General features: G+C 40.7%; 3 protein-coding genes across 5 annotated transcripts in view; all 3 read left to right on the plus strand.

Annotated features, from left to right (window-relative positions):
* The first annotated feature begins 467 nt into the window (after positions 1 to 467).
* Positions 468 to 5,007, plus strand: poglut2 (protein O-glucosyltransferase 2). The gene is made up of 10 exons (XM_058082218.2): positions 468 to 967; positions 1,637 to 1,842; positions 1,934 to 2,139; positions 2,738 to 2,815; positions 2,899 to 3,071; positions 3,169 to 3,406; positions 3,596 to 3,805; positions 3,899 to 3,988; positions 4,565 to 4,669; positions 4,786 to 5,007. The coding sequence occupies exons 1-10, from the start codon at positions 777 to 779 to the stop codon at positions 4,801 to 4,803; spliced, it is 1,515 nt and encodes a 504-aa protein (XP_057938201.2). The 5' UTR covers positions 468 to 776; the 3' UTR covers positions 4,804 to 5,007.
* A 520-nt stretch (positions 5,008 to 5,527) lies between these two features.
* Positions 5,528 to 7,059, plus strand: tex30 (testis expressed 30). 2 transcript variants are annotated; one of them, XM_058082221.2, is made up of 6 exons: positions 5,528 to 5,614; positions 5,822 to 5,933; positions 6,021 to 6,064; positions 6,143 to 6,188; positions 6,269 to 6,483; positions 6,557 to 7,059. In XM_058082221.2, the coding sequence occupies exons 1-6, from the start codon at positions 5,597 to 5,599 to the stop codon at positions 6,716 to 6,718; spliced, it is 597 nt and encodes a 198-aa protein (XP_057938204.2). In that variant the 5' UTR covers positions 5,528 to 5,596; the 3' UTR covers positions 6,719 to 7,059. The 2 variants fall into 2 exon arrangements, with proteins under 2 accessions (XP_057938204.2, XP_057938203.2); XM_058082220.2 differs by having other exon boundaries at positions 5,822 to 6,064.
* The window catches only part of nxph2a (neurexophilin 2a), a 30,276-nt gene continuing 13,409 nt past the window's right edge, over positions 6,580 to 23,446 (plus strand). The window contains exons 1-2 of one of the 2 annotated variants that reach the window (XM_078795006.1): positions 6,580 to 6,648; positions 9,050 to 9,178. In XM_078795006.1, the coding sequence (XP_078651132.1) occupies positions 9,134 to 9,178 (45 nt within the window). In that variant the 5' untranslated portion in view covers positions 6,580 to 6,648; positions 9,050 to 9,133. Of the gene's footprint in view, positions 6,649 to 8,647; positions 8,970 to 9,049; positions 9,179 to 23,446 lie in introns of those variants that run through there. The other variant, XM_058082219.2, reaches the window with a different exon arrangement.

Here is a 23,446-nt window from a genome sequence, read left to right on the forward strand (position 1 = left end):
TGGTTTTCTCAATGATGGCAGCAAAGTTTGTCTTATTTCAATGGATTCTACCACCTTTTCTTCTTATTAATATTATACTAGTGTAATAGACTTGACTAAAAGAGCTGAAAATATGTTGACGCTGAACAAACTGAAATAAACATTGATTGATGTACGTTGTTGAGTGCTTTGTTTCAACGGTGGAGCTTGTATGCATTTGCGTTAACTGTGACGTCACACACGGCTGTGACGACGAAGTGACTGCAACTGCAACCTAAAATAAATGTAATGGTGAAATTATTTGCTAATTATTTATTATATATTTGTATAGTTATATAATTATATAATTATTTATAATATATTATTTTTCTCTCAGAAGTTGTTCACATTTGAGACGAAGCCAACAAAAAGATGCTTTCAATTCCATCCACAACTTCCGGATCGAACAGCAATCAAATAGCTCATTGGGCAGCATATTGACCAATCAGAAAGCGAGGACCGCACGGCCCGCCCACTCATTCCGATACTTTTCACAGAGGAATGAAGAATTTAGGAAGCAGCGAAGCTAACATTGCTAAGCTACTCTAGCTACAAACAATGGGATTGAAGTTGGCATATTTAGCCATTTAACGGTGTTATTCCAAATGGAAGCAGAACTAAGAACAGTGGAACGTTACCTAGATTATTTCAGGCATTTAACCGGACTTCTTAACTGAAACAATGCCAAGTTACCGGGTCTTAATTCTACAGGAAGACGAGGAAAAACAGCTAATTTAAGCGGTCCGTCGACGCTGGACATGATGTTGCTCCGACTGTTTTTGTGGTTGGTTTTGGGTCTGGTTCTGTGCACACCAGAACTCCCAAGGGCTCTGGCAGAATTGGCACCCAGCGCTACAAATACTCTTGTTTGGGGCCCCGGACTTGAGGCTAACATTGTCTTACCAGCCCGTTTTTTCTTCATCCAGGCAGTGGACAGCTCAGGGAGAAAGTAAGTAACATTAGTGGAGGGTGGATATCTATAATATTCAGTTCTATATCATGTTTATTTTAACAAACGTCTAACTATTGTACTGTCAATGTGTCATTTCATGGTAGTTTAGTAGTCTATTCATACGTGTCCTTACCAGAACATGACAGGTGAAGCACAAGTTATTCCAGGTGAAAGAAGGTGCTGAATTTCTGCCGACACAGGGATATCGTTTAACCTTAAATAAAGGGCCCGGTTGTAAATCTTGTCCCCTGTGTGTAATATTCTGAGTTTTGAAATTTAACCCGGACAATAGTGAGGGAGCAGATTTTAAACTATATGCCCGCCAGGGTGAAACACTTCCTTTCCACCGCTCATCCCAATGATCCCATGGGACATGGCTGTCACGCACCAGCTGAGTCTCAAGCTTGTCTACCACAGAATTGACTCCCATCATCATCAATATATCAATAAATGTATTAACTTTTAACAATCATCAATAGGGCTGAGGCAGATCCAGTACCGGGTCGTGAATCGGAAATTGGTGTTACCAGATATCTGATCCATTAGCCACGTCTGTGCTTTAATGTTGACAGCAAACACAGCTCTGTTATGGACAGATATTCAAATCACACCTCATATGTAGACAGGGGACCACCAGTTTTCTTTCATGACCGTGTCTCTCCACAGTCTGACAGCATCGCCTGGGGAGAAAACCTTTGAGGTGAAGATGGTGTCCACGTCTGAACCGTTCACCAGGATTTGGATTCAAGTTCTGGATCGTCAGGATGGCTCTTTCCTGGTTCGCTACAGAATGTATGCCAGCTACACAGATCTTCACATCCATGTTCTGCTCCAGGACAAACATGTGGCCAAGTCTCCGTTTATCCTTAAAGGTAGTGTGACCTACACTGAGTGGATAGTGGAATTGAAAAAAATTGTCAGTTTTCTAGTTATTCTATTATATTTGAACTTAAATCTCCTCAGGCCCGGTTTACCATGAGGGCTGTGACTGTCCACAGCCCAACGGCTTAGTCTGGCAGGCCCACATGCACTGTCCTCAGTCCCATTCCCAGATAGACCGCGACCTGGCCCATTTTACTGATGTCGACCCAGATCGCAACGCTGAGGAGATCCCACAGCGCTTTGGGCAGCGACAAAGCCTCTGCCACTACACCATCAAAGACAACAAGGTACACAGCGAACATTCCCATTCTATTCCACATTTCCTAAAACATCCTCCTCTGGTAAACACGGGGTTTTCCTCGGGTTCTTCGGTTTCCTCCCACATTCCAAAAAAATGCGAGGTTAATTGGTGACTCCAAATTGTCCATCGGTATGAATGTGAGTGTGAATGGTTGTTTGTCTACAACCAGCAGACAGCTGGGATAGGCTCCAGCACCCCCATGACACTTATGAGGAAAAAGCGGTAGAAAATGAATGAATAAAAAAACAGGCAAATATAATTCATATCAATATAGCCTAGATTTGATGTGGAGGTCTCGTGTTTCAAGACAGTGCCGTCTGAGTACAAGTTACGGCCATTCTATATTTTCCACGGCATTTTTTAGACCATACGTCCATTGTAATTTATACGTCAGGTTATGAAAGAGTTGTCCCCTTACAAATGCCACCTATTGACCAGTGTAGAAGACATTTCCTGTCTTTGAATGCCTGTCTTCTGAGTTTAAAAAAACCTTTTTATATTCTTGGAAATGCTTAATTTGCTAAAAATGTTTTGCTAAATTAAAAGTTGCGACTTGGCATTTCAGTTTCTAAAATTTTTTCTAGGTCTATGTTAAAACACTTGGTGAACATGTGGGTTTCAGAATCTTTATGGATGCCATCCTCCTGTCACTTAGCAGAAAGGTAAGTTCAAAGCACCGATATTGAATAATTTTTATTGAACTGCATCTGTTAGAAAGATTCACGTTCTATGTTGTTTCATCCAGGTGAAGTTACCTGATGTGGAGTTTTTTGTTAACCTGGGTGATTGGCCACTCGAGAAGAGGAAACCTACACAGAAGCTTCATCCCATCTTCTCCTGGTGTGGCTCAAACAACACCAGAGATATCGTTATGCCCACTTATGACCTGACAGAGTCTGTCCTCGAGACAATGGGGAGGTAAGGGTGTACGTACAACACAAGACTTTTTCATACTTTGGTCCTGTAAAGGCGAACTAATATTTGAAACACAGCATGTTGTCCACCCAATTTATAGAATAAGCCTGGACATGATGTCCGTTCAGGCCAATACTGGACCCCCGTGGGCGAAGAAGAATGCCTCCGCCTTCTGGAGAGGGCGGGACAGTCGCCAGGAGCGTCTGGAACTTGTCAAGCTGTCGAGAGCCCACCCCGACATGATTGATGCAGCGTTCACCAACTTTTTCTTCTTCAAACATGACGAGAGCTTGTACGGGCCTCTGGTCAAGCATGTCTCTTTCTTTGACTTCTTCAAGGTGAGAGTGCTCGTACGGCCGTCGCTCATCAGTGTTTGTGTTCAGGCCTTAGCTATCGGAATTTCCAGCCTTCAGCCAATACGTTTGGCATGTGAAGAATGTCAAGGATCATCCAGTATATAAAATAATGTATTGTATATTGGTGAATTTCCTGAGTGAACAACGTGTGTCTTCCTCTTCCCCTCGCAGTACAAGTACCAGATAAACATTGATGGCACCGTGGCAGCATATCGCTTGCCTTACCTTTTGGCCGGAGACAGTGTGGTATTGAAGCAGGATTCTGGCTACTACGAGTATTTCTACAACCAGCTCGTACCATGGGAACACTATATACCAGTCAGGGCTGACCTCCAAGATCTACTGGAAAAGATCCAGTGGGCACGAGACCATGACGAAGAGGTGATTTGTGTTGATTTATCCTTGCCATATCACTTTTATGCATGCTTTCAGTGAGTATTGGGTGTTTACGCTGTTGGGATTTCTGTCTTTCAGGCCAAGAAAATTGCTCTTGCAGGTCAACAGTTTGCACGCAAACACCTCATGGGTGATACCATATTTTGCTATTATTACAGTCTTTTCCAGGTAATATGTTAAAAGTTACATTTATTTGACCATAATTGTTAGAAAACTGGAATGAATCACACCCAATTGCCCATTTTGCACTGGTACAATGGTGTGAGTTTTTTTTTCTCCAAATTTCCTTATTTCTCTTGTTTTTTTGCATATTTGTCACATTTAAATGTTTCAGATCCATCAATTTTCTGTACCGCTTATCCTCATAGGGTATGCTGGAGCCTATCACAGCTGTCTTCCGGCGAGAGGCGGGGTACACCCTGGACTGGTGGCTAGCCAATCACAGGGCACATATAGACAAACAACCATTCACACTCACATTCATACCTACGGACAATAATGGAGTCGCCAATTAACCTAGCATATTTTTGAAATGCGGGAGGAAACCGGATTACCCGGGGGAAGACCCACGCATGCACCATGCGGCCCCATGTTTCAGATCATCAAACAAATTGATTGACTAATATTTAAATTTGTGTAATGATCTGAAATACATAAGTGTGACAAATGTGGAAAAAAAACTCAGGAAAGGGGCAAGATGTTTTCACACCACTTTATGTGTAATAGAGATTACTTTCTGTGTAGGAATATGCCAAACTCCAGGTCACGGAACCCAAGATTCGTGAGGGGATGGAGCTGGTAGAACAGCCCGTAGATGAGCTGTTTCCATGTCCCTGCCTTCGGGCGCAGGTAAAGACAACACAATACCACTGTTTGGAGGCAAGTCAAATGCTGACCAGATCATGGCAAATAAATGAATGTACTGCATTTGCTTATAACCAGAAATATCCATTTGTGTTTTATAGGTGAAGGAAGAACTTTGACTACCAAGAAGACTACGCATCTTTGTTTTTATCAAATTAATCTGTCTTTCCAAACCATAGAATGTATAATACATGTTAATGACATCATTTCTCTATCATGACTTGAAAAGTTTTCGAATTTTTTTATAAAGATTTTTTTTTTCTTTTGAATTGAGCATTTTATTTATGCACATTAAACTTACTCAAACAATTTTTAGGCCTGCATATCCTACACACACTCACTATGCTAAAATGCTGTCCAGATACCAAACGTTTTCATACACACGCACTTCCATACTTAGCATTTTGACTGCACAAGTCGGGTCAGTGAGCCACAAGTACCCGGATGGTGCACTCAAAACACTAATGAGTACACTGCGATGAGCCAACCACTTCAATTTACATAGCGAAAGAGAAGGAATATTGTAATTCATAATGAAAACGAGGTAAGGAAAAGAAGACGTGGAGAAATATTGTCATCGTTGTTTTTGTTAAGTGTACAACGACAGTAATCGGTTTCGGACAGCCGTACACAGAAAATTCGCGCCCTTGTGAGTAGTATGTAGTGCACAAATGTCAGTGATATCACCTTGCCAATAATTGCCAGTGCCATTTTTTAGGACAAAATATTTTCTTGCCAAGTTTTAACTTCTTACCTAAAATCGCCGTCGTCAGCGGTTTATCAGGTGATATATGTAATTATTTTTGAGCTTTAAAAGTATCAATTGGAATAATGTCGCCCCCTGGAGGAAGGTTTGCGTGATGCATTTCCGCATTGGTAACCGGAAGTTGATTGTAATTGTGGCAGCAGGAGATGGACAAGTTTTGCGAGGTAAGTACAAAGTCAACAATTCAATTACCGAGCTGACACAGTTGAAATGTAATTTGATGTAAGTAAGTTTTAAGGCAGTACCACGCAAATTAATTTGACGCAAAGCCTTAAATACGACGCTCTGAGAATGAACAAGCGTCATCCCATATTCAATGTACACAATATGAGAACGCTAAATGATGCATTCAAAGTAAATGTTATTCTCAGGACGGAGTGAAGGTGCCGTTTGGGACCAAGTTTCTGGATGCTGCCTTGTGTGTTCCCACGTCTTCATGGGAACATCATGTCACCACAGGCGTCATCCTGACACATGGAGCTGGTGGAGACATGAACTTTAAACATCTCATTTCTCTGGCACATGCTTTGGCTTCACATGGCTTCTTGTGTCTCCGTTTCACATGTAAAGGCTTAAATCTAGCATATCGTGTAAAGGCTTACCGTGCAGTGTGGGTATGTTTGTTCATTTGCGATATATAATAATGTGGCATAGATACATTTCTAATGTTTCATGGACTTGTGTTCCACCAGCACTACTTGAAATCACTACAGAGCTTGAAGCACATATTCTTTGGGGGTAAGGTCTTTGGTGCCTTTCTTATGACGTTAGACAAATATCCCTGTGCCACACGCCTAAGGCTGAACGTTTGTCTCCAGGCAGGTCAATGGGGTGTCGTGCTGCTGCTGCCCTGGCCAAGCAACTGCGTGATGAATCTGAGAGTGCTGTGCAGGGAGTCATCTGTTTGTCTTTTCCTCTGCACCCCCCAGGACAGACTCATGCCCATCACCAGCGGAGTGAAGATCTCAGAGGGCTGCCTGAAAGCACGTCTGTGTTGTTTGTGTCGGGCACGGAAGATACCATGTGTGATAGGGTAGTTTTTTTTCCCCAGTGTGCATCATTGTATCGCCACCATTTCACGTGTATTTTCTTTATTTCGGGCTTAGGTTCTTTTTGAAGGCGCTGTGAAGGAGATGAAAGCTCAAGTGGAGGTTTTCTGGCTGGACGGAGGAAGTCATGGCCTGAAAGTGTCAGGAAGGTCAGAAGACTCTGTCTTACAGGAGGTGAACTCTCATGTCATCACCTGGCTGAGTAAATGGGAAGCATAATATTTGATTTTGTCTAGTTATCTAATAAATGGTTACATTTCCTGCACTCTTTGTAGAAGTATACATTACATGTTGGACGTTTGGACGAAGGCCGAGTCAAACCTGTTTTAAGCCAACCGACTCATCAGGTCCTGGTCCACCATGTTCTTAAAAAGTGCAGACGTCAGCATTCTCAGCAAGACCCAAAAGGGTCATTTGTATGAAAAAATGGGTTAGGTTATGTTGACGTGTTGTAGGATTGTTAACTTCATCAGTCCTTGGTTATGTTGAGTCAGACGTGCAAGCTGTAAGTAACAATTTAATGTATCAGTATCATAACTGTTTATTTTGTGTAAGTAAACAATACCGAGCATGTATTGACCAAATATCTACCACAGATGTTCATTCATTCATTTTCTACCGCTTTTTCCTCACGAGGGTTGCTGGAGCCTATCCCAGCTGTCTTGGGGCGAGAGGCGGGGTACACCCTGGACTGGTGGCCAGCCAATCACAGGGCACATATAGACAAACAACCATTCACACTCACATTCATACCTATGGACAATTTGGAGTCACCAATTAACCTAGCATGTTTTTGGAATGTGGGAGGAAACCGGAGTACCCGGAGAAAACCCACGCATGCATGGGGAGAACATGCAAACTCTACACAGAGATGGCCGAGGGTGGAATTGAACCCTCATCTCCTAGCTGTGATTTCTGTGCGCCGACCGCCATGCCGACCGCCATGCCGACCGCCATGCCGACCGCCATGCCGACCGCCATGCCGACCGCCATGCCGACCGCCATGCCGACCGCGATGCCGCCTACCACAGATGTTGTTCATACACGGTAAGTCGGGTCTCCAGCCAGTAGCTCCTAACTACTTTGTTGTAGCTCTCCAAAGGGAGTTCGTCCGGAAGTCCTCGGGGGCGCTTGGGAGTGTTACCAACCACAGTGGAGTGGGCGTGCCCGGAAGCGGGTCATGGAAAGCCAAGAAAGAAAATACAGCTGGAATAGGTGCACAATCTGGAAGAACTAGAAAGCTTTCTGTGTAGGTTATCGTGTATAGCTACTCTATCCACAACTCAATATAAAGGGCCGAAAAATAGGTATGAATGTGAGTGTGAATGGTTGTTTGTCTATATGTGCCCTGTGATTGGCTGGCCACCAGTCCAGGGTGTACCCCGCCTCTCGCCCAAAGACAGCTGGGATAGGCTCCAGCACCCCCGCGACCCTCGTGAGGAAAAGCGTTAGAAAATGAATGAATGAATGAATTGATTTCAGGCTGCATGGTGAATGAGTGTTTAGCTCGCAGGCCACACAGTTAGGAGACCTGAGTTTGATTCCACCCTCTGCCATCTCTGTGTGGAGTTTGCATGTTCTCCCCGTGCATGCGTGGGTTTTCTCCGGGTACTCCGGTTTCCTCCCACATTCCAAAAACATGCTAGGTTAATTGGTGACTCCAAATTATCCATAAGTATGAATGTGAGTGTGAATGGTTGTTTGTCTATATGTGCCGTGATTGGCTGGCCACCAGTCCAGAGTGTACCCCACCACCTGGGATAGGCTCCAGCACCCCCGCGACCCGCATTGATGTCATTATTTTCTTTCTTGTGTCTCTCTCTATAGTACAATGTCTGATTAACCACATGGGGGCGCCAAAGCCCCATGTCTCGCAAAGGCTTTTTACGAATGAACACCGATTCGGCACTCGATTGACCTTTTGCTGTTAGTGAGAGGTCAAGCGGGCTTTAAATGAACACACACGCAACCTTGTATAGAATTAAATAATAAATCTGATTTTTCAAATATATGTGTGTGTGGGGGGGGGGGGGGGGGGAGAGGGGGTCAAAAACATGTGGCTTCTAAGATTACAGCAACTGCGTTTTAATTGGATTTGTCTGTGATGTAATTATTCAAGTAGCTTGAGGAGTCGGGCTGGCGGTGTCTCTAAAGGGTTAAATCTCCCAGCAGAAGGTGGTACCGTGACTGTTAGGTGTTTGGATGTGGGACTGCCTCAGTGTGAAATGTGGAGACGCGCCGAGTGGAGAGAAGCGCACATCGCGCACTGTGGGATACTTCATACTTGACACCCGCCTTTTACGCGCGCGCTCGTCGGGATTGAGTCGCGCGGGAAGGATCATTTTCCTCTGTTGATGTGATGTTTGGAGCGATGCTGTCAGTGTAGCACTTTCTTTGTAAGGGAAGCATCAGTGGATGGAACAAGGAGCAATTCATCAATTAAGTCAGCATTTACACTAAGAAAAAAAAGGCAGGTTCAATAAGTGTTTCTTTTAAGAGTGTCTTTAACGGAAAAGTTAAAATCTGGACCCTTTTTTCCACCCTCTTCAGGTGACCACAGAGATGGTTGAGCTGCTAATCTTCACATCTTCAAGAGGATCCTAAATAAGTACACCCCGATAAGTCACACGGAAGATGGGAGCTCTGCAAATATTCCTCTTTTTCCTCCTCCTGCATCAGGTGAAACTTTGAATGAGTGGCATGCTTGGGTGAAATTGGGTGTTTTTATTTTTAGAAAAGTTCTCTCTTGAATATTGTCTACATAAACTCAAAATGCATTCTACTTTTATAATGGAGCGTAGTTGCTGTTAGTTATATACATTTTTCACTAAATTTTAAATTTTTACTCTTAAATGACAATTTACTGTCTTTAATTTGACAGCACTGATAAATCTGAGACATACTGAATATTCTAAAGTAATCCTAATTTAATCAGAATTATTGAATGAAAATCACTAACAATATGTTTTATATTGTGTGTCACATTTTGCAAGGAAATGTGCATTTTTTTGTGTCTTAAAGCTTGTGTGTATATGATCAAAGTGTCCAGAAATGCAAGTGATGTTTAATAACTTGACTTGAATTAACTTTTAAGAAAGCGGCAAGCGGAATGGGTGTAAAAAAAAAAAAAAAAAAAAGCAACAGATATAACGCCGGCGTTGTTTGTCGTTGTTGGAAAAACTACAATGCGATTATTAGTCCCTGTGAATATTTCATATTTACTGCAGATTTATTTTCCAAAGCTTTGCAGACCTAATCTGATTCTGTTTAGATTGCAAGAATAATCTCTCCAAAGACCTATCCAAATCTTTACCGAAGTAGAAAGCTCGTATTTGTCCTCAAAGCGACTGATGTAGGTAGCTGATAACAATGTAGGATTTATCACGATTGAAGGGGCTTTTTTGGCTTCGGCGTGAAAATGCCATGTGTTTGAAGCGCTTCCTCACATCTGCGCTCGAGTACGTGCGGCCGGCGAGGAGTTTCTTTTTACATGTCGCCTTGAAAGTGTGCAGATGCCGATGCAAAGTGGCCTGATGCAGCCTCCAGTCTGGAAAAAAAGAGACAGACTGCTTTCCCCTGGAGAGGTTGCCTTCACATGCCTCGGTGGCTGCAGACTCACCCGTCTTGACTGGGGACATGTTTTGGCGCCTGACCATTACACAACGTAACCTCTGGGGGCTACATTAGCTTTAAATACCACTTCTAAGACTGATATTGCCTGCAATCTCATTGGTAGAACTTCTGGAAGGACGTGGTTAGGTACAGATGCTTAATATTTGCTGATATCCGATATGCCGATATCAACCGATACCAATACAGGCAGCACCTCTTCCCTCAAACTAATGTCAGGTCACATCCCACGGAATGAATGGACACAATATGCTTCTTTTACTGTGATGCCACTGGATGCAGATCATGAATAAATACTGTGCAAAATAAGACAAATGCAATGAAACTTATGGAAAAAAACATTTCAAAAAAAGCATAAAGGAAACAGATGAAAAGTATTTAAAAGGCGATGCAAACGGCATAGTTAAAACCCAAATACGCAAAAAAAAAAAAAAAAAAAGCACATGCTTGCGGCAGCAGTCCCTGGTGGTGTAATGGTACAGTTGCTGCCATTAAAGGCAGAAAGTGTGGGTTTGATCCTGTCTGTTGACCGTTTCTGTTATTTGGCACTGAATTAATTTATCGAACAATTTCTTTCACACGTATTTATATTACGTTACCTTGTCATATTCGATTATTCCAAAGGTTGTCGTTTTTTTCAATGAATGGAATACCAAAATAGTTGTTGATTCAGAGAAAAATTGGATTAATTATTAGATTAATTATTGCGCCTCAACTCAAAAACATGCATATAATTCAGGGGTGTTCAAAGTGCGGTCCACGGGGGCATTGAAACAACACAACGGAAATAAAACAAGAAAAATTGGAAAAAAAAAGCAGTCATTTTACAATAATAAAGTAGAAATATTTGAATAATGTCATAATTTCTGCAATATTAGTAACAAAACAGAATAATATTTTTGAAGAATAAGATGGGAATAAGTTGTGATATTAAGAGAATAAAGTCAAGATGATATTAAATTGTCACAGTAAAATCACAATAAAAATGAAGACTAATAAAAAAGTAATTATTATTAAATATTTTTTTTATAATTTTTTATTGTTAAATATTAGTTTTCTTGAAATATCTAAATAAATTTTGATTTAACTGTATGTGTACTTGCTGGAAAACGTTTGGACACCCCCGACAGTATAAACATCCTAATACATTTTTGCTCAGGGTCCCGATTAGGTTGGGGGGGGGGGCCCTTTGCCAAAATGAAGACATGCTTGTATGGAAACATAACCTAGGCCCCGACATCTGTGCTGGAGCCCCCGGGGACAAATAAGCGGGTCAGCCCCATCCTGGGAGAATCCATTCTTCCCCGTGACATCTGCTGCACTTATCCCCCGTGTGAGGACGGTGGAGTAGTGTTGGATGGAGAGGAAAACACGCAGAGCCGTCTTCCTCTGTCTGATTCCCATGATTGCATACGGGGCGAGCGGGGTGTGTTTAGGCGGAGACGAGGTTGTCAAAGTCCACCTTTTGTGTGTTTTGAGAAGAGCCCGTTGGTCTCTTATGATGTCCTGCCGTCTATAGAAGTGTGTGTGTGTGTGTGTGTGTGTGTGTGACGCATTCAGGAGACAGAAGAAAGAAAGCTGATCTGTTTACTCCCAAACATCTCACAACGGAGTTCATCTCCAACTTTGATGTTGACACTGATTTCACGGCTTACATGTCATTTCTCGCAGGACTTTGTCCCCGTGCTGTGCCGTTGTTTACGCCCCCCCCCCCCCCCCCCCCCCCCCCACTGTAAAGCTCGACGAGAGTAGAAACTCATTAGACGAGGCCAGGATGCGATTTTGATCCGCTTGAATTTGAGCTGCTTTTGTCTTTCTTGTCAGCAGAGTTTGGGAACGAGACAATGAAAGTCAAAAAGCACTCTGGCAAGGACAACAGTTTGATCCCTTTCTTCCCAACAAAAACGCAAAGTCCCTCCCTAAGGACGCTTTAACCCCGTCCCCCCTTTCCCCACGCTCAATTAGCTTTTATTATATTATTTATATATTGTATATTTAAAGGCGGCTAACATTAAGAAGTGTAATAAAATGTACAGTGGGGTGAGGGGATTAGGAGCGACTCTTTAATCTCACGCTTGTGATAATACGGCAACGGGCTGATTGATTAGTTTTTCAGGAAGCTTATGTCAGAAAAACCTAATCCGTCTTTTGGATTGTGCCAGCCTTGTAAGGTTTTCCGTGGCGCCATTTTATCATGGCGGCGACTTACAGAGCTGCCAGGCTGTGATAAGGTCCTCGTGTCTTTTACAGACCACACCACCCAACCCCGACGTCCACCCCACACCCCACATACCCCAACGCCTTCACTTCCCAGTGGACAATAAAAAAAAATGTGTTTATATTCTTCACATCCTCGCTCTGCCTGGTCTTCACATCAACCTCTTGCTGGATTTGGTTTGTAAGAAAAAAAAAAACTAGAGCAACGGACTTTTCTGCCGATGTGATTAAGTGTGGATTTGCAGCATTAAAGGGCCTTTGCCTGCGTGCCGTGCATACCCCGCCTTCTAGGAATTATTTGGGAACTTTTGCGGCGGTGATGATGTGAATCTTTGCTCATATTGGGGTCACAAGAATTCCGGTCTCCGGGGTCCGGACTCCATAATCCCTTCTAAACAATATTGTCTGTGGCATTTACAATCCACAGCCTGAGCGTCGTCTCCCATGTTCTCAACCAAAGGTTGTCATCTCCTTGTGCGTTTAAAGCCCTCAAATGGATCTCGCCGCTGCTACAGCGTGTATTGACTGTTTCGAGCCCCCCACAACCTATTTCTTTTCCAATCATCAGGCGTAATTGTGTGTAGTGGCGATCAATTCATGATAAAGGTCTTAAAAACGAAGAGAGGGAAGATGAAAGTGATTGATACGTGTGACGCGCTGCCCTTTGCACTGACAACGCCACTCGCCGGGCGGCCGCACGGACAATTAAAGACTTGAGTCAAACAATTAGCAAGGGGAGTGATTGGTCATGTGAGGATGAGGTAGAGGAGCCGCTTGAGGGAGGAGTGCTTCACACTCTCCGCTCTGCTTGCAGGATCCATTATGTTTAATATGATGTTGAGCTTCCTGATCTTGATCCACAGCTATGAATTTTTATGTCAGCCCGCGGCCACGTTAGAGCCCGGTTTCAGCTATCTTATAAGCGTTGTCATTACCGCTGTCTGCAGGGTCAGGAGCCATTACGCCGCTCTCCGATGCACAGCCTCGCTGGAAACTGTGCTACCGGATGCTTTTTATTGCCGTGGTGCAACAAAAGTGTGGTAGACGCAAAACAGTGTGGATGAAAATGCACGATTTTGTTGGGGCTGGATTATTTCCTAGCAGCTTCCACATTTTATGCTATGCAAGTATAACAAACTCGACTAAATATTAAAAGTGTACAAACTAAGTGTAGTAATGGCACCGTTGTACGACAGTAATGTGCAAATTTGGCACATTCTTTGACCAAATTATGCATTTTCAAGCCACAGGAAGTAAATAACAATATATTAACATCTGTGAGTCTACATTACGCAGGGCTCTACATTAAAAACAAAAATGACTTGCCCATGGGGAATCCTTAAGATGAGAACTACTTGCCCGAACTTGCCCCATGTAAAATGAAAAGACTGCCATAATGATATTCATTCATTCATTTTCTACCGCTTTTCCTCACGAGGGTCGCGGAGGGTGCTGGAGCCTATCCCAGCTGTCTTCGGGCGAGAGGTCTGGTCGCCAGCCAATCACAGGGCACATATAGACAAACAACCATTCACACTCACATTCATACCTATGGACAATTTGGAGTCACCAATTAACCTAGCATGTTTTTGGAATGTGGGAGGAAACCGGAGTATCCGGAGAAAACCCACGCATGCACGGGGAGAACATGCAAACTCCACACAGAGATGGCCGAGGGTGGAATTGAACCCTGGTCTCCTAGCTGTGAGGTCTGTGCGCTAACCACTCGTCCGTCGTGCCGCCCATAATGATATCATATATCGATATATGCTGATAATTCATCAGATAATAGTACTGATGCATTGTATTTGTAGGAATATCTGAAACATTGTGGAGATGTATGTTAACATGACAAGCCATACTACCTTACACATGGTAGTCGTAGTAAGCAGTGATATTATAAGTTGTGCACCACAATGAAATATTATTAAATACACATTTGTGTACTAGTAAAGTGTTTTTAATCCAGAAAAAAATGCTCAATGGTCAAAGAATAATTTGTGAAGCAAAGGTGAGAAAAATACACAAAGAAATGGAAGCGCTAGATTTTGTAGCTTGTGCAAAATCAGCACTTGGTATTGGATCTAATCGGTGGTGTTTCATTGTGACCATGTAAAATTGTCACAGCAATGTGATTCACTCATTTGCTGCCGCTAATAAAATACTAGTTTAGGAGGCACTGTTTCATCACTTTTTGGTGTTTTCCTTCAGAAGTTGTTGAAGAATTAGACCATGTTGGCAGGGACGCCATGATAGATGTTTTCGTGGTCAAACGATCGCTGATTGGTTGATCGCGTTTTACCCCGGTTGTGGGTCTAAATAAACGATTCTGATTGGTCCATTTCAAGATTTGCAAGGATTGCTTTGCAAATTACCACCGGAATTACGCAGTCTGTGTTTTACCAACACCCAACAAGAACCGCTTTTAAAAAAAAAACTCTTGGCAGTATGGCATGCCAAAGTGCACTTGCCCGACGGGAATATCACTGATTGGATTTACTTGCCCCAATTTTGTTTTAACTTGCCCCGGGCCTTCGGTACATCGTTATTGTCGAGCCCTGTTCTTTGCCCAAATGATGCATTTTCAAGCCACAGGAAGTAAACAAGAACAATATATTAACATCTGTGAGTCTACATTACGTCTTATTTTCTTTTACTATATTGGACAATACAAGTGTAGTTGTTTTAATGTTTTTTGATGACCTGAATATGGCTTTTAGATGACCAAAGTTGTGAGCGATTTTTCATTGATGAGACAAAACTGGACGAAAATGTTAGTGGGTGGTGTTTCAGACATTTAAAATGCATGACATTTGTGCCTGTTGTTGATCGCTACTTTATTCATAGATGACTCAAGCGTGACCAACTAATGACAGCTACTCTGCAGGGATTTTTGGAGCCGGACAGTAAGTGTAATGTTGAAACATGGATGTGGGGGGAAATGTAGCATTTCAGACCTGTTGCTGTTCCCCGGGTGTTTTCATGAACACATTGTTTAGATTGTGGCCATCTATTTTTGTTAGCACGTTGCGATATGTTAAAGAGGTGCTTTGTTATCATACAGAGCGTCGCCATATTTGGGCTATAGGACACAAGGGCATGTCAGTGACATCACGCACCCTCTACCTTTGTACGCTTATAAATCGCAAAACAAACTCAGCATTACTGGGTGGGTGCCAGGCAGGGCAACAGGGGACCTATTGGGGACCTGTTGTATTCTTGTGTTAAACCATGCCAAAGTTTCAGATAATGAAGTTTGTGCATTTGGAAGTAAGCCCTAAAAGAAGTTTAGGATGGCTCAAAAGCTTGGTTTCAAAAGGCGTGGTAAAACTGTTCCTTTGTGATGTCACAGAGGGACAGACTTCCTTATATGGTTCATAGTTAGGAAGCACTTTGGGCGTGTGACCAATCGCACACAGCGGAGTCGGTGATGTCACAGAGGGGCAGACTTCCTTATATGGTTCATTGTTAGGAAGCACTTTGGGTGTGTGACCAATCACACACAGCGGAGTTGGCGTGCCCAGAGGCGGGGCGGGGATGGAATAAATTCAAACAGACCGTTTTGACAGGAAGCACAAATCAAAGGAAATGCAGCTGGGATAGGTGCAGATTCTGGAGAATCTTTCTGTCCGGGTTATTGTGTGTAGCTGCTCTGTAGGAGTCCACCACTCAATACAAAGGGTTGAAAAAATAGCATAATATGAGATTAAAACAGGACTTAAAACGTCACATCTACAATAGAACTGCCTAAAACCTGAATAAAACATGAAGTATTTTCGTCCAAAAGACTAAGTCTGAATCCCATAATTGTACCCCTTATCTTAGCCTTTAACCCTCGGTTTTGCGAGTTCACCAAAATCAAGTGGTGTACCAGTTCTCCTTACATCAAGGGCTAAAGGGTAAGTGCTAAGGGGTGTACAGCCCTAGAAACCAAGTGTGGTCGGGGACCAGCCGTGGAAAGAAGCTCCAACACCCGACCGAAAGAAGTATATAAATGTAAGTAAATTACATATAATTATTGATTTTCACAGTAATGTCACTCATGTTTGATTAGATATTCAATCACGTAAATACTTAAATATTGTTGGTTATTTATGATTGTAAGTTAGCGATATCTAACTTCACTGCAATTTATTGGATTTCATAAATGACAATGATTAGATAGCGACCGCATTTTAAAATGACGATGGGACTCTAGGTGTAATATTATCGTTCATGTAACAGCACATCATAGTGAGATATATTTCTGTCACTCCGCATGCAGTATGGATGGTGCGATGAAGTCAGCTAAATAAAAGATGTCCCATCTGTTTTTTGTTTTTTTTTACCAGTTCACTATATTTATTTCCACCACACTATTACTATACTACTACTATTATTATTATTGTAGTTAGTTGTCACCCGTCAATCATGCACACGTGTCATTCCTGCAGGAGAAGCTGAGCCAAGTGAAGCCAAGTCGGGTCACCCAAAAACTGCAACCCCAGTATGGAAAAGTCTAATGCAACAAAATACCATAGTCAATAAGACGACAAAATGGACCAATTCAAACAAAAATAACTGTTATTAAAATAATCTGGCATAATATCTGGCATAATACTGTATAATAGAATAATACGTTTATGGCAATGACTCTTTTTTTTTTTTTTTTTGGCACTCCCACCTTTTTAACACCCACAACTGTGACATCCAAAGTTCCTAATTATCACTCAGTTGAAGCAGGCGGTTGCTTTGCATGTCAACACTGTGGAAAAAAAGATCGACCTCCTTTAATTAAAGCTGCTGTGCTTTCCTGTAAAAGGCAAAGTATGACAGCTTTACAATGACTACAATAAATCTCCTTTCTGATTACTCTTACGTTTGCCTTTCCTCATCAGGTCTCTCGGCTTTGAGGCCTTTCTTTTTTTCAGCTTGTCATTTGCAGGCCTCTCAAAGAGCCGTCAGCTCCCCTCCGTCCGTGTTTACGGCTTGTGAAGTGCTTGTCTACAGAGCACACCGCCCGGGAAAAAAAAAAGGAAGCGTTTATGCTCGCTCCTGTTTCTTCTTCAAAGGGAGCGCAATCTGCTTTCACTACAGAAACATTTGCTCTGTCAAATTCACTTACTGCACTTTTGGGCAAATCCGCCTCCCTAAACATGAAACAAAATATCATTTGTGGAAACCAGTTAAAGAGAAGATGACACAAAAGTGAACCTAAAAAAGGTCAGTGAACAAACTACAGCAGTACCTCAGTTTTTGTTCCAAAAGGTTAAACAACAGAAGGATTTCCCATAAGACATAATTATAAATGATAAATGAAATTGATGAATTATCATTTAACAGCATTTTTACCTTTCATACATGAATTTTGATGGCAAGAAGTGAGAGGGAAGAGGGGAGGGGACACCATTTTTGTAGTTTACCAAATTTCTGGCACTGGTTATTTAGCAGGTGCACTCGAAAAAAAAAAATCACTAATGTGTGGGGTGCTCAATTCCGTGGAATGATACAGTCCCGGCAGGCAAACACACTGGTTTGTTATACACAATACTGTACGAAACAATACTGAGGCAAAATTTTATATGCTACGAAAATTGGGGCGTTCAAAAAGCGATTTGATTAACCCCTTGTTTATTGCGGTTAATTGGTTCCAGACCTGACCGTGATAAGCAAATGTCTGAAGTAGGGTTCCTTATTTATAAATCAAATATATCACTGTGAAGGCATAGAAAGCCTGTTTATTACCTACTAAATATGTTTTTTTATAAACAAATACCAAACTAGGTATCATAAGAGAAAGACAAATATAAGCCTCATGCTTGTGCGTGTTGCTGTAAATGTGTTCCGGTTGTTGGGGGACCTAAGTAAAGGGGGCAGACAGGAAATGACGTTGGGGGTTCAGAGTCTGATTTTAGCATTTGGCATGGATTATTGAGCTTGTTATGACATCATTCAAACCTGCAATAAAAGCCTGTTGTTGTGATGATCAAGTCTGGTGCTTGTGTGTCTCACACGTTACAGTAACATTACTGACACTTGGTTGACGTCTTTGAATGCGTCTTATGAATGCCTGTATTTGCATTCATTGAGACATTTTTATGCTTGAACGTTTTTTAATTTAGGCAAAAAATATATAATTCATATATTTTGTGAAACCATAATGAAGCCCAAGCGCAAGTTGGCGAGGCCTGACTGAACGCTGATTATTTTCCGAATCAAAAGGCAGGTCTCGTCAAGAAGTACAGAAGCGGAGGACTTTTACTTGTTGATTTATGTTCACGTAGAAAGTCAGATGTGTTTGAAAGTAGTCCAGAGGATGATGATGATTATGTGATTATGTCTCAGGGTGGTATTATCGCCCCGAATCCCGCCCTATCAGAGTGTGTGAGATGTGCTGCAGGTGTCGGGCGCCTGCACAGGACTTGGCGCTTTGACCGTATAAGGGGATTATGAAAGTGATGATGCGTTGAAAGGTAACGCCTGTCGGAAAACGAAGTGTTTATGGCTTTGCTGCTGTCATATGTGGCAGGTGCTGAGATAACACAAGTATCCAGATTACCTGGAGGCTCCTGTCCAGGAGTACAGTACTGTGAGCGCTCACTGAATTGCTAACATGTTTTGGTAGCACCTATAGAGGTGAAGCAGAATGAGAAGGATCTGCTTTATTTCATTAGTTTCTCCAGTAGACACGCAGTGCGCCCTAAACGCAACACTTTAGGCCTATCGCTCTCAAATATTGTTGAAATATTACAAACAATGCTGATTAGACTGCTCGATTATTGTGCCTCAGGTTGGCTACAACAAAAGGCCACTCCAAATTTGTTGGTAGTGAACTGATGTCTCCTTCCAGAGCGTTGCTGGTGTGATGCTTATGCGTTGCCACGGCTCTTCATGCGTCATGAAAGCCAGCTTTGTTGAGCTGTCAAATAAACATCCAATTTGTTGCATGTAGAGAAAAGACTGACTATTTCTACAGATTGTGGTTGCAGCTTCCACACTAAAGATGTGTTTTTTTCCTAAATAAGTTTATTGCTGTTTATTGCTATCAGACCTTGTGTTAAATAGTGCTGGGATAGTGCTAAATGAACCCCCATGTCCCGCCCACTCTGCTTTGATTGGTCACACACTTTGGTTGGAGCGCTCCCGAGGACTTCCACTACATCTCCACCCCATATAAGGGCGTCTGGCTTACATTGTTGTCACAGAACTCACAGAAACCTCTTTCAGGGCTCCCTCACCCAAATGTGCAAACGTCATTATCTCAAACTTTGGCATAATTTCACACAAAAATACAACCTTCTAACTACATTTATAGGTGGGGAAAGTAGGCTCTGGCTACCCCTCTAGAAAATTAAAATTAAAAAAAAGTTTTATATTTTTTATGTTATTTTTAATACTGTGACTTCTGTAATGTTTTAACTTGTCAGCAAAAAAAACAAAAATACATTTTTATTGTGTTAAGAAACGCCAGATGCAGTCCACGAAAAGAGCCACATAAGTATATGCTCCCTACCCATTATAGTGTGTCATCACATTACAAATAAATGCAAAAAACAGCACAAAAAAATCCAGATAATTAATAAATTAAAAAAATAATAGTAGTAAGGCATAAAAACAACTAACTAATAAATAATCATACAGCAATATATACAAAAACTAAACTATAAAAAAGCTACTCTATAAAATACATATACTGTACTAAAACTGTACAAAAATGATTAGTTATCATTTGTAGTAATAATTAGGTATCACTTTACATTTAAATCAATGTGAGTATTGTTAAACAGCAATAACTATTATAGTAACTATAATGAGCGGAAAGCGGTAAAAAATGAATGAATGAATGAATAATAACTATGTCCATAAGTATGACTGTGAGTGTGAATGGTTGTTTGTCTGTATGTGCCCTGTGATTGGCTGGCGACCGATCCAGGGTGTACCCCGCCTCTCGCCCCAAGACAGCTGGGATAGGCTCCAGCACCCCCGCGACCCTCGTGAAGAAAAAGCAGTAGAAAATGAATGAATGAATGAATGAATAGTAGTAAGGCATAAAAACAACTAACTAATAATCATACAGCTATACATACAAAAATTAAACTATACACAAGCTACTATATAAAATATGTATATACTGAACTAAAACTGTACAAAAATGATTCGTTAATTGTAGTAATAATTAGGCATCGCTTTACATTTAAATCAATGTGAGTATTTTTTAACAGCAATAACTATTATAGTAACTATAATGAGCGGAAAGCGGTAGAAAATTAATGAATGAATGAATGCATAATAACTATGTCCATAAGTATGAATCTGAGTGTGAATGGTTGTTTGTCTATATGTGCTGACTAAAATGTAACTATACAAAAGCTACTATATAAAATACGTATATACTGTACTAAAACTGTACAAAAATGATTAGTTATCATTTGTAGTAATAATTAGGCATCGCTTTACATTTACCAATGTGGTTATTTTTTAACAGCAATAACTATTATAGTAACTATAATGAACAGAAAGCAGTAGAAAATGAATGAATGAATAATAACTATGTCCATAATTATGACTGTGAGTGTGAATTGTTGGTTATCTATATGTGCCCTGTGATTGGCTGGCCAGTCTGAAGTCAGCTGGGATAGGCTCCAGCATACCACTGTGACCCTAGTGAGGATAAGCAGCATAGAAAATGAATGGATGACTGTTATTATTCAAATGATTTGGATGTAATACCAAATTGATCAACTTCAGACGTACCGTTGTATACGTTGTGTGTTGTTTTGTAAATTGCTGCATTCGAGAGTCCTGTAATTGTCCCGGTATGGAGCCTACCTAATGAGTTGTTGCCCAACCTTTTTTTTCGTCATTTAGAAATACTATTACGCACACCGTAGCAGGAGATACATTAAGTGGTGAGAAAAAGCTGACGCTATAACAGACTAATAAGTCACATCATATTACTCACGCTGGCTAAAGCGGAGCTTCATGGTGTAATTAATGCAAATGCAAAAACCGTAGCATGCAAGCAGCTCAGTGACATAATGAACAGTCAGGTAATATTTTAGCAAGTTTGTCTGAAATTGCAACCAAGTATATTTTCTAGAAGAGGCAACTTTAAGTGTGAAACATTTGTAGCATCGGTTCTTGCACATACTGTACATTTTATCTAAAGACATGCTGTCTTTAGATAAAATGGAATACACATAAGAACCATCTGTTTTTTTTTATAGGAATCCAAACTTCGTAGTAGACTAATCCGTCATTTATCAAATGTTTTCTTAGTTAGAGCATAGAAAACCCATTTACAACCTTCTAAATAAGACTTAACATCATTAGAGCCCTTTAGACATGAAATAACACCCCTACAGTCACCTTTACACATGCGTTAATGGAACGTCCCCACACAGTCACACAGAGTCTCCTGCTTATTTATATTCATTCTGACCTGAACACATCAACACCATATACTGTAAGAATCTCCTACTCACACAGTTATTATCATTACAATAATGTGAGATGCATTCAGGGACACACCAAACATCACAAAAATGGCTTTAGAATGCGTGTGGATGTGTGTAATTAAACAGGACGGTAAAGAAAAATATGTAGTGGATATTCCAATCACTCACTTTGTAACTCTTGATTCAGATGTACAATTTCCTACATTTAATTATGCTGGAAAAAGGAAATTTACCTCAAATGGTTTGATGTCTTTGAACGCAACCCCTCATTGCTGATAACACGGTTTATAGTGTGATTCCAATGTTCTGCTACTCGGCTAAAGAGGCTAGTGTGAGACTGGTGACAAGTAGCTGTTTCGACTAGCGTGGTATCTTTTAGCTTGATTGACTTATTCAGTTCATTTGGAGCTGTATATACTCTATCATCCTGTCCTACCATTTCTGTGAATTATACACAGTAAAAATGGGCATATCCCCGACATAGTTGCTTTTGGTGATCAATCATGATTAATTCATGTAAAACTGTGATTTTCTATCATTTGACAGCCTTACTTAATATACTAGACATAATAAGCTTGCTGTGTGTTGAGGGATGACTGTACTGTCAAACACATTTGTTAATTTGTCTGGTAATAGGTTATATTTACTTACCCCATTACCAATTTGTTTAAAGTAACTATAACTCCTGAGTTATATTTACTTATCCCATTACCAATTTGTTTAAAGTAACTATAACTCGTGAGTTATATTTACTTATCCCATTACCAATTTGTTTAAAGTAACTATAACTCCTGAGTTATATTTACTTATCCCATTACCAATTTGTTTAAAGTAACTATAACTCGTGAGTTATATTTACGTATCCCATTACTAATTTGTTTGAAGTAACTATAACTCGTGAGTTATATTTACTTATCCCATTACCAATTTGTTTCAAGTAACTACGTATAACTCATGAGTTATATTTACTTATCCCATTACTAACTTAATTAAAGTAACTATAACTCATGAGTTATATTTACTTATCCCATTACCAATTTGTTTAAAGTAACTATAACTCATGAGTTACATTTACTTATCCCATTACCAATTTGTTTAAAGTAACTATAACTCATGAGTTATATTTACTTATCCCATGACCAATTTGTTTAAAGTAACTATAACGCATGAGTTATTTTTATTCATCCCATTACTAATTTGTTTCAAGTAACGATAACTCATGAGTTATATTTACTTATCCCATTACCAATTTGTTTCAAATAACGATAACTCATGAGTTATATTTACTTATCCCATTACCAATTTGTTTAAAGTAACTGTAACTCCTGAGTTATATTTACTTATCCCATTACCAATTTGTTTAAAGTAACTATAACTCGTGAGTTATATTTACGTATCCCATTACTAATTTGTTTGAAGTAACTATAACTCGTGAGTTATATTTACTTATCCCATTACCAATTTGTTTCAAGTAACTACGTATAACTCATGAGTTATATTTACTTATCCCATTACTAACTTAATTAAAGTAACTATAACTCATGAGTTGTTTTTATTTATCCCATTACTAATTTGTTTCAAGTAACTATAACTCATGAGTTATATTTACTTATCCCATTACCAATTTGTTTAAAGTAACTATAACTCATGAGTTATATTTACT

The sequence above is a fragment of the Doryrhamphus excisus genome, linkage group LG12 (genome assembly GCF_037039965.1).
Source record: "Doryrhamphus excisus strain RoL-2023G ecotype Guam linkage group LG12, RoL_Dexc_Guam_v1.1, whole genome shotgun sequence".
Classification (NCBI taxonomy): domain Eukaryota; kingdom Metazoa; phylum Chordata; class Actinopteri; order Syngnathiformes; family Syngnathidae; genus Doryrhamphus; species Doryrhamphus excisus.

What these genes read in the sequence shown, in the direction of transcription:
- poglut2 (XM_058082218.2), top strand. Translation starts at nt 777, where the DNA reads ATGATGTTGCTCCGACTGTTTTTGTGGTTGGTTTTGGGTCTGGTTCTG. An exon ending in GTCTCCGTTTATCCTTAAAG is followed by an intron (nt 1,843 to 1,933) that starts GTAGTGTGACCT and finishes AAATCTCCTCAG; the next exon opens with GCCCGGTTTACCATGAGGGC. An exon ending in GTCCTCGAGACAATGGGGAG is followed by an intron (nt 3,072 to 3,168) that starts GTAAGGGTGTAC and finishes CCCAATTTATAG; the next exon opens with AATAAGCCTGGACATGATGT.
- tex30 (XM_058082220.2), top strand. An exon ending in AGGCTTACCGTGCAGTGTGG is followed by an intron (nt 6,065 to 6,142) that starts GTATGTTTGTTC and finishes GTGTTCCACCAG; the next exon opens with CACTACTTGAAATCACTACA. An exon ending in GAAGCACATATTCTTTGGGG is followed by an intron (nt 6,189 to 6,268) that starts GTAAGGTCTTTG and finishes GTTTGTCTCCAG; the next exon opens with GCAGGTCAATGGGGTGTCGT.